At 46.2% G+C, this 10,739-nt stretch overlaps 1 protein-coding gene across 3 annotated transcripts in view; it reads right to left on the bottom strand.

Moving 5' to 3' along the window:
• Positions 1 to 973: 973 nt before the first annotated feature.
• actr10 (actin related protein 10) overlaps positions 974 to 10,739 on the bottom strand; it is a 17,206-nt gene continuing 7,440 nt past the window's right edge. The window contains exons 9-14 of one of the 3 annotated variants that reach the window (XR_006152824.1): positions 9,158 to 9,237; positions 7,020 to 7,093; positions 6,647 to 6,728; positions 5,689 to 5,890; positions 1,850 to 2,127; positions 974 to 1,814 (exon numbers count right to left, since the gene is read on the bottom strand). Coding sequence is in view for 2 of the 3 variants with exons in the window: in XM_031581806.1 (XP_031437666.1) it covers positions 1,946 to 2,127; positions 5,559 to 5,628; positions 5,759 to 5,890; positions 6,647 to 6,728; positions 7,020 to 7,093; positions 9,158 to 9,237 (620 nt within the window). In the remaining variant the exon portion in view is untranslated. Of the gene's footprint in view, positions 2,128 to 5,558; positions 5,629 to 5,688; positions 5,891 to 6,646; positions 6,729 to 7,019; positions 7,094 to 9,157; positions 9,238 to 10,739 lie in introns of all 3 variants that reach the window. The other 2 variants (XM_031581806.1, XM_031581807.1) reach the window with 2 other exon arrangements.

Raw genomic sequence — 10,739 nt, 5'->3', positions numbered from 1 at the left:
TAACCTGATAAAGTGCTATAACCTGATAAAGTGCTATAACCTGATTATAACCTGATGAAGCGCTATAACCTGATGAAGTGCTATAACCTGATGAAGCGCTATAACCTGATGAAGCGCTATAACCTGATGAAGTGCTATAACCTGATGAAGTGCTATAACCTGATGAAGCGCTATAACCTGATGAAGCGCTATAACCTGATGAAGTGCTATAACCTGATGAAGCGCTATAACCTGATGAAGTGATATAATAACTCTAACCTGATAAAGTGCTATAACCTGATGAAGCGCTATAACCTGATTATAACCTGATGAAGTGATATAACCTGATGAAGCGCTATAACCTGATGAAGTGCTATAAAGTGCTATAACCTGATGAAGTGCTATAACCTGATGAAGTGCTGATGTTAACATTTTCCCCAGCAGCACTGAAATGTCATGTTGTTCTCACCTCGGGATCTCCCATCTTTTGGACGACACACACACACACACACACACACACCCTTGGGACAGTCTACAACCCTAGGGAGACATACTCACACACACACATGGCCACTCTGATATACCGGATACACTAGATGCCTAAAGATAAGGGGAAATCCATCAGTAAAAGGTCAGCCTTCACTGCTTAAGGGTCTACTACACAGAACCACACACACACACACACACACACACACACACACACACACAGAACCACAGCTCCTATACGGTTTACACGTCATAACAAAAGCCCCCTTCACATCAAAGCTGAAGGGCTGAACTCCAAGTCTAAGAATAATCATTTAATTTCCATCTGATATCAATGCCCTGAGGAATGGAGCCTGTGTGTGTGTGTGTGTGTGTGTGTGTGTGTGTGTGTGTGTGTGTGTGTGTGTGTCCGTGTGTGTGTGTGTGTATGCCCACATGCTATCAGTAATAGAGTTATCAGAGTGATGCTGTGGGCTTGGGGCCAGCGCAGAGAAGAGACACAGGAGGGGACTTTCTCTGGGAATGTTTATTTAAGACACGGCACACACACACACACACACACACACACACACACACGGAACAGTGGGTCCAAGTCCAGATCCAGATCAATACATGAGATTCTTTTCTCATGAAAGCACTTAACAATAAATAAGAAGCATAACAGAGTAGTCAAAGTATAATGAAGTCCTATAAAGCAACAACAGGGACTGGCCAGATCTCTTTATGGCTCTGTGTGTGTGTGTGTGTGTGTGTGTGTGTGTGTGACAGAGCTGGCCAGATCTCTTTATGGCTCTGTTCTGCGCTGCCAAATATGTGTGAGAACTTGAATGTACAGAACATAAAGGCATCATTCAAAGGCCTGACCTACATATCTATAGGAAATGGATCCCATGTGTCTTCCACTGATCTGCATCCTGGCGGGATGGGTATGACTCCAGATAAAGTGGATCAAATGAGATCTATATCTCAGACGTGAGCTCTGGGAAATGTAAACGGAGACCAAGGTTCCAAACGCTGGGAGCCGAGATGGCACTGCCTCATTCTGACAGATAAGAGTGCACTTATCTCTCACTCTCAGCCTGCACACGCTGCTCATCGCCACCTAGTGGCCGCACATGGGAACTACTCACAGAAGTGCAGAGGGTGGTGTGAGTTGAGCTTTGGGGGGAGGATTTATAAACAGAAAAGTCAAAATATTAAAGACAAAAAAATAACCTTAGCAGACTAATTTTAGAGGCACACTGATACAAGTTAATACGTCTACCCCAAACAAACCCCACAGGATATTGGCAGGTACTACAAGCGTGGTGGGATTTAAGGATAGCTGGGCACCTATGAAGTCTGCTAATGTACTGATCTGTAATCTAATGTACTGATCGCTAATGTACTGATCGCTAATGCAAAGATCATTTATTTGTAATGAACATACACACGGGTATATACACAAGTGTTGGGGTAATGATATCTGGGCCGGGGGCAATTATTTCTCTGTTGAGAAGGCCCTCTTCATGAGGGGTGGGGGGGCTTTGCTGGTGTCGTAGACGGACTCGGGGGGCGGGCTGCTCAGGCAGCACCAGTCAGGGATGCGTCCCGTCTGGGTGTAGTAGTCCCTCGACACGGAGCGGCTGCCCAGGATGTCCTGCAGCGCGCCGAAGATGGCACCTACAGACAGAGGGAGGAGAGAGGGACAGTCAGACACACAAGCCACTTTACTTCCTTTTATACCAGTTTACACGGTTCACATCACTTTTCACCAGTTTACACCAGTTTACATCCTTTTAACAGTTTACGTCACTTTACATCCTTTTACACTGTTTACACCAGTTTACATCACTTCACCTCCTTTTACACCAGTTTACATCACTTTACTTCCTTTTACACCAGTTTACATCACTTTACATCACTTTACTTCCTTTTACACTGTTTACATCACTTTACTTCCTTTTACACCAGTTTACATCACTTTACATCCTTTTACAAGGTTTACACCAGTTTACATCACTTCACCTCCTTTTACATCACTTTACATCACTTTACTTCCTTTTACACTGTTTACATCACTTTACTTCCTTTTACACCAGTTTACATCACTTTACATCACTTTACTTCCTTTAACACTGTTTACACCAGTTTCCATCACTTTACTTCCTTTTACACGGTTTACATCAGATGTCATCTGGGGTTTCAACTGTTTTGACCAAATGATATTTGTTGACTTGTCATCTGTTTCCTGTTCCTCTACATACTTTAGTTTGCTGCTGGTTTTTCACGCAGATGGACTCACTCAGAGGATAGTAGGCAGTTCTAATCAAGTGAGCTGACTGGACTGTGATCCTGGGGCCTTAGCTGATAAAGAGGAGATAGACTGAATTTACGCCGTGGTGTAGGTCTCTGGGAACGCCGTGGTGTAGGTCCCTGGGAACGCCATGGTGTAGGTCTCTGGGAACGCCGTGGTGTAGGTCTCTGGGAACGCCGTGGTGTAGGTCTCTGGGAACGCCGTGGTGTAGGTCTCTGGGAACGCCGTGGTGTAGGTCTCTGGGAACTGGACTGAATTTACGGCGTGGTGTAGGTCCCTGGGAACTGGACTGAATTTACGCCGTGGTAGAGGTCTCTGGGAGCTGGACTGAATTTACGCCGTGGTGTAGGTCTCTGGGAACGCCGTGGTGTAGGTCTCTGGGAACGCCGTGGTATAGGTCTCTGGGAACTGGACTGAATTTACGCCGTGGTGTAGGTCTCTGGGAACTGGACTGTGGACACACCACTAAAAACACACGATCAGTCGGTTCCCAAAACAGAGAAGAGGAACTTAAGTGGAAGGAAATGTGAGTGTGCATGAACTGTCCCAACTCTCAAATTCCGTTTCTTCAAGCCGAATGTTTGCATGCTAAGGAATGGAAGAGGAGGAGACGGGCTCTGGTCGTTAGGTTAGAGGACACAGACTCTGGACGCTCGGTCGGAGGACACAAACTCTGGACGCTCGGTCGGAGGACACAAACTCTGGACGCTCGGTCGGAGGACACAAACTCTGGACGATCGGTCGGAGGACACAAACTCTGGACGATCGGTCGGAGGACACGGGCTCTGGACGCTCGGTCGGAGGACACGGACTCTGGACGATCGGTTGGAGGACACAAACTCTGGACGCACAGTTAGTGGCGCAGGTTATGGTTTGGATTTCCCACGAGCTCTTGTGCTGATAAACACATTATATGGACTCGCTGAACTGTAAATCACAGTAGAGCTTAAGCTAACCTAGCTAACTGTAAATCTGCTTAAGTCGACAGCGATAAAGGAAATCCATTGATTCCAAGAGTCGGATGTTTGGATACAAAACAGCGTGTGCTCAGCGATATTCGATCAGAGAGCTTACAACAACATATAACCACTATGAGAGTGGCAGAACTACAACACAGTGTGCTGAGATACACGATCAGAGAGCTTACAACAACATATAACCACTATGAGAGTGGCAGAACTACAACACAGTGTGCTCAGATATATACGATCAGAGAGCTTACAACAACATATAACCACTATGAGAGTGGCAGAACTACAACACAGTGTGCTCAGAGATATACGATCAGAGAGCTTACAACAACATATAACCACTATGAGAGTGGCAGAACTACAACACAGTGTGCTCAGATATATACGATCAGAGAGCTTACAACAACATATAACCACTATGAGAGTGGCAGAACTACAACCGTGAAAAAGGTAAAGACTGACTGAAGCAGGCTGGCTGCAGACCCCGACTCCCTTTACTCCGTGTAAAAACACAGGGTCCATATAGTAGCATGCTGTAGCCTCAAGAACACAGGGTCCATATAGTAGCATGCTGTAGCCTCAAGAACACAGGGTCCAGAGAGAAGCATGCTGTAGCCTCAAGAACACAGGGTCCAGAGAGAAGCATGCTGTAGCCAAACACAGGGTCCATATAGAAGCATGCTGTAGCCTCAAGAACAAGAACTGCTCCTGGGGGGTCCTTGAGGAAGGACGCTCCAGGATGGGAAAAAGCAGAAAATAAATTCACCGCAACCTCAGGCCTACCTGCGTGTGTGTGTGTGTGTGTCCTGTGTCGCCTCCATATATGCACGTGTGTGTTCCAGTGTGTCGTGTGTGCCATTAAAAACCTGACAAAGGTCTTAATTAAAAATGAACATGTAAAACACAGGGTCCATAGAGAAGCATGCCTGTAGCCCCAGAACATGTATTCTTGCACTTTCATCCTTGTATGAACTGGGCTTGGCAGGTGGGCTGTGCAGCTTGAAGATCTTAGAGGCCAGAGCCTGTGTGTGTACGTGTGTGTGTGTATGCGTTACAAATGCGTATGTGTGTGTGTGTGTGTATGTATGCGTTACAAATGTGTGTGTGTGTGTGTGTGTGTGTATGTATGCGTTACAAATGCATATGTGTGTGTTCGCTCATTCGGAGCCAGGCAGTGCGTTAGGTTTGGCAGGTGGGCTGTGCAGCTTGAAGCTCTAGGTGGCCGGGGCCTGTGTGTGTGTGTGTGTTTCTGTGTTTGTGTGTGTTTGCGTTTGCGTGTGTGGGCGTGTGTCTGTGTGTTTTTGTGTGTGTGTGTGTGTGTTTGCGTTTGCGTTTGCATGTGTCTGTGTGTGTCTGTGTGTGTGTGTGTTGCACTCCCTCTCCTTCAAGTCAGGCGGTGCAGTTGGGTCTGGCAGGTTGGCTGTGCAGCTTGTACCTCTTGGTGGCCAGTGTGCGTGAGTGCGTGTCTGCGCCAGAGCGCATGTGTGTGCATTTGTGTGCGTGTGTGTGTGTGCATTTGTGTGCGTGTGCATTTGTGTGCGTGTGCGTGTGTGTGAGCATGTGCATGTGCATGTGTGCATGTGTGTGTGTGCGTGCGTGCATGTGTGCGTGTGTGTGTGTGCGTGCATGTGTGCGTGTGTGTGTGTGTGCGTGCGTGCGTGCGTGCGTGCGTGCATGTGTGTGTGCTGTACTCCTCACCTCCCAGCCAGGCGGTGCAGTTGGGCTTTGCCGGTGGGCTGTGCAGCTTGCAGCTCTTGGTGGCCAGGGCCTGTGAGTGTGTGTGTGTGTGTGTGTGTGTGTGTGTGTGTGTGTGTTGTACTCCTCACCTCCCAGCCAGGCGGTGCAGTTGGGCTTTGCCGGTGGGCTGTGCAGCTTGAAGCTCTTGGTGGCCAGGGCCTGTGTGTGTGTGTGTGTGTGTGTGTGTGTGTGTGTGTGTGTGTGTGTTGTACTCCTCACCTCCCAGCCAGGCGGTGCAGTTGGGCTTTGCCGGTGGGCTGTGCAGCTTGAAGCTCTTGGTGGCCAGGGCCTGCTGGTACTTTGGCTTCTCCACCAGCAGGCGGATCTCAGCCAGGAGCCGGTGCAGGAAGCCCGGCAGCATGGCAGTGCCACCGATCACCACGATGTTCTCCGACAGGGCCTTCCGTGTGTCTATGGGACACTGAGGGGAGAGGAGGAGAGAGGATGTAGGTGATCGTGCATCTGTGTGTGTGTGTGTGTGTGTGTGTGTGTGTGTGTGTGTGTGTGTGTGTGTGTGTGCATCTGTCTGTGTGTGTGTGTCTGTGTGTGTGTGTGTGTGTGTGTGTGTGTGTGTGTGTCTGTGTGTGTGTCTGTGTGTGTGTGTGTGTGTGTGTGTGCATCTGTGTGTCCTCACTTCATATTAACAATGAGTTCATATTCACTTCATATTCAAAATGAGTTAATATTTACTTCATATTCAAAATGAGTTCATATTCACTTCATAATAACACGAGTTCATATTCACTTCATATAAAAAATGAGTTCATATTAGACACGCTAGCAACTATGGACTGTGAAGCTATGGTTCCCTGAGCTAGGATAGCTCATAGCTAGGTTAGCTCATAGCCAGGTTAGCTCATAGCCAGGTTAACTGGCATGAGACTCTCACACCTCTCGCGGAAGTTAGCATTCCATTAAATACAGTCTGGTGGGAATACAAAACACCTGTTACTTTATCGTTAAAAAGAGTCTGTGTCTGTGTCTGTGTCTGTGTCTGTGTCTGTGTCTGTGTCTGTGTCTGTGTCTGTGTCTGTGTCTGTGTCTGTGTCTGTGTCTGTGTCTGTGTCTGTGTCTGTGTCTGTGTCTGTGTCGCTCAAATGAAACCGGATTGGGAGAACACACTTCTATTAGCCAATGCTAACAGGCTGAAGCTAACCCCCTGGTCCCCCGCCCTCACCTTGACCAGACAGTCCAGTATGAGCGTGGCCACAGACTTCTCCTCATTGTCCTGCTCAAACAGCATCTCCATCACAGAGTCTCTGTGGGGGAAACAAATCAAAAATAAACTCCACAAACTCAACAAACAGATCCGAGGATCAGCCAGAGAAACACAGGGAGACGTCTAAAGAGGCAGAAACACAGGGAGACGTCTAAAGAGGCAGAAACACAGGGAGACGTCTAAACAGGCAGAAACACAGAAATTCATTGTCCTGTAATTCACTAGGAAAGCTTCCACTACACAAATCTGACTCCAAAGAGCACATCCAACCCAGTAGTGGCCCAGATGAGGCCCAGATGTGGACCAGATGAGGCCCAGAATCGGTACCCACCGGATGGAGCCTTTGATGTGCAGGATCTTCTCTCCGTCAAGAGGATAGTCCACATCAGGGGGAGGGGCTGGACGCTGAAATAAACACAACACAACAGATAAACAAAGCAGCAATTAAAAGCGATGTGTGCTGAAATCACAACAAGGAGCAGCTAGTGATGTTCAGACCTCTCTAATGAGCAGTCAGATAGATGACAACTCCGCTAATTAAGACACATTTACCCCACAAAAGACAGAAGACTCAGATCTACCCTGATTGGTCAGGATCTATTCCACAGTTTACCTCATACAATCTGACACACCAGTGTTCACCCCCACGGAATAAAGAACCCCTCACCAACACAAGAACACAAGGAACACAACGGTACTTAATGGGTCCCTCACCAACACAAGAACACAAGGAACACAACGGTACTTCATTGGTGTGTCCACGTTACATTTTCAACAAAGAGGAAGAGTTTAAGAGTCTCTTTAGCAAATGAACAGAGATCCCATCTTTATGGGCAGAGAAACAGAGAGGAGTAAACAGGAGTAGAGAGGAGTAAACAGGAGAGTAAACAGGAGTAGAGAGGAGTAAACAGGAGTAGAGAGGAGTAAACAGGAGAGGAGTAAACAGGAGTAGAGAGGAGTAAACAGGAGTAAACAGGAGTAAACAGGAGAGGAGTAAACAGGAGTAGAGGGGAGTAAACAGGAGTAGAGAGGAGTAAACAGGAGTAGAGAGGAGTAAACAGGAGTAGAGAAGAGTAAACAGGAGTAGAGAGGAGTAGAGAAGAGTAAACAGGAGAGGAGTAAACAGGAGTAGAGAGGAGTAAACAGGAGAGGAGTAAACAGGAGAGGAGTAAACAGGAGAGGAGTAAACAGGAGTAGAGAGGAGTAAACAGGAGTAAACAGGAGAGGAGTAAACAGGAGTAGAGGGGAGTAAACAGGAGTAGAGAAGAGTAAACAGGAGTAGAGAGGAGTAGAGAAGAGTAAACAGGAGAGGAGTAAACAGGAGTAGAGAGGAGTAAACAGGAGAGGAGTAAACTGGAGTAGAGAGGAGTAAACAGGAGGAGAGAGGAGTAAACAGGAGTAAACAGGAGGAGTAAACAGGAGTAGAGAGGAGTAAACAGGAGTAGAGAGGAGTAAACATGAGTAGAGAGGAGTAAACAGGAGAGGAGTAAACAGGAGTAAACAAGAGTAAACAGGAGTAGAGAGGAGTAAACATGAGTAGAGAGGAGTAAACAGGAGTAGAGAGGAGTAAACAAGATTAGAGAGGAGTAAACAGGAGTAGAGAGGAGTAAACAGGAGAGGAGTAAACAGGAGAGTAAACAGGAGTAGAGAGGAGTAAACAAGAGAGTAAACAGGAGTAGAGAGGAGTAAACAGGAGAGTAAACAGGAGTAGAGAGGAGTAAACAGGAGTAGAGAGGAGTAAACAGGAGAGGAGTAAACAGGAGTAGAGGGGAGTAAACAGGAGTAGAGAGGAGTAAACAGGAGAGGAGTAAACAGGAGTAGAGAGGAGTAAACAGGAGTAAACAGGAGAGGAGTAAACAGGAGTAGAGGGGAGTACACAGGAGTAGAGAAGAGTAAACAGGAGTAGAGAGGAGTAGAGAAGAGTAAACAGGAGAGGAGTAAACAGGAGTAGAGAGGAGTAAACAGGAGAGGAGTAAACAGGAGTAGAGAGGAGTAAACAGGAGGAGAGAGGAGTAAACAGGAGTAAACAGGAGGAGTAAACAGGAGTAGAGGAGTAAACATGAGTAGAGAGGAGTAAACAGGAGAGGAGTAAACAGGAGTAAACAAGAGTAAACAGGAGTAGAGGAGTAAACAGGAGTAGAGAGGAGTAAACAAGAGTAAACAGGAGTAGAGAGGAGTAAACAGGAGTAGAGAGGAGTAAACAGGAGAGGAGTAAACAGGAGTAGAGAAGAGTAAACAGGAGTAAACAGGAGTAGAGAGGAGTAAACAGGAGTAGAGAGGAGTAAACAGGAGAGGAGTAAACAGGAGAAGAGTAAACAGGAGTAGAGAGGAGTAAACAGGAGAGGAGTAAACAGGAGAAGAGTAAACAGGAGTAGAGAGGAGTAAACAGGAGAGGAGTAAACATGAGTAAACAGGAGTAGAGAAGAGTAAACAGGAGTAAACAGGAGTAGAGAGGAGCACACCCATTACCTCAGCGGTTCCGTCCAGGTTGAACTTGGCCTCCTGAATCTTCAGACCCCTCTGCAGGTCGCTCACAAAGCAGGTCCGCACTGCAAACACAACACACAGGACGATACAGACCAATGAGAACACACTTCCTCATTCCTGCTACCTTTGGTATTACTTCTTGTTGTCTATGGTATCGTCTCTAATTGTCTATGGTATCGTCTCTAATTGTCTATGGCCTCGAGTTCCCAAACTGGGGTACGCGAAGTGGTTCAGGGGGTACGCGGGGAGAAAATTTCCGCGATAACGGAAAACGGACGGAATTCGCGGGAATGTACCCTTTGAAACAGAATTGCAACTTTCAGACGGAAACATCATTTTGTGCATCAAAATCGCCCAAATTCGCCTGTATTTTTTTCTAATAAACACAACAACGATGGCAACGATGAACAAGCATTAATTAAAAAACAAAACCACTGAGAAAATGTCACGTCTGTGCTGAACTCCACTCCGGCCACGCCCCCCTGTTCAACGGTTGACACACACACCTCCGCTACAGCCTGTCAAATGAATTCGCTCATCTTCCCAAGCAAACAACAACCTTAGAAGGTTTGGGTCACGTGTGGCACATATTATTCACTCATTTTAAGCCATCAATCTACCTCAGGGTGAACAAAATGGGGTACATAGCTGGAGATTGAATGTCTGAAGGGGTACGGGACGGTTAAAAGTTTGGGAACCACTGGTCTATGGTATTGTCTCTAATGTGTCACTTCTTGTTCAAGCTCTGGGCTCTGTAAAGCACCTTGAGACAATTGTATTGTTTTAGCACTATATAAATAAAACTGAATTCAATACAATTGTTGCCTATATATAGTATTTCTTCTTCTTGTCTATGGTATTGTCTCTAATTGTCTGTGGTATTAGTCATAGACATAAGAAGACGTCTATGGTATTATTCCACTATTTTCTATTCTGTGGTATGACTATTCTATTGTGCTTGGGTCTACCACAGAGTTCCACACACGGAGACTGGCATAGAGACTGCTGTTTCAGGACCGCCTCCTGTACTTGTGAATACAGAGTGAGTATTATGGTCTGTACTTGTGAATACAGTGTGAGTATTATGGTCTGTACTTGTGAATACAGTGTGAGTATTATGGTCTGTACTTGAGAATACAGTGTGAGTATTATGGTCTGTACTTGTGAATACAGTGTGAGTATTATGGTCTGTACTTGTGAATACAGTGTGAGTTTTATGGTCTGTACTTGTGAATACAGTGTGAGTATTATGGTCTGTACTGAGAATACAGTGTGAGTATTATGGTCTGTACTTGTGAATACAGTGTGAGTTTTATGGTCTGTACTTGAGAATACAGTGTGAGTATTATGGTCTGTACTTGAGAATACAGTGTGAGTATTATGGTCTGTACTTGTGAATACAGTGTGAGTATTATGGTCTGTACTTGAGAATACAGTGTGAGTATTATGGTCTGTACTTGTGAATACAGTGTGAGTATTATGGTCTGTACTTGTGAATACAGTGTGAGTATTATGGTCTGTACTTGAGAATACAGTGTGAGTATTATGGTCTGCACTTGTGAAT

Source organism: Clupea harengus, chromosome 15 (genome assembly GCF_900700415.2).
Source record: "Clupea harengus chromosome 15, Ch_v2.0.2, whole genome shotgun sequence".
NCBI lineage: Eukaryota > Metazoa > Chordata > Actinopteri > Clupeiformes > Clupeidae > Clupea > Clupea harengus.
Note: the sequence above shows the minus strand (reverse complement) of the source record. Positions and strands in the feature narration are given on the sequence as shown.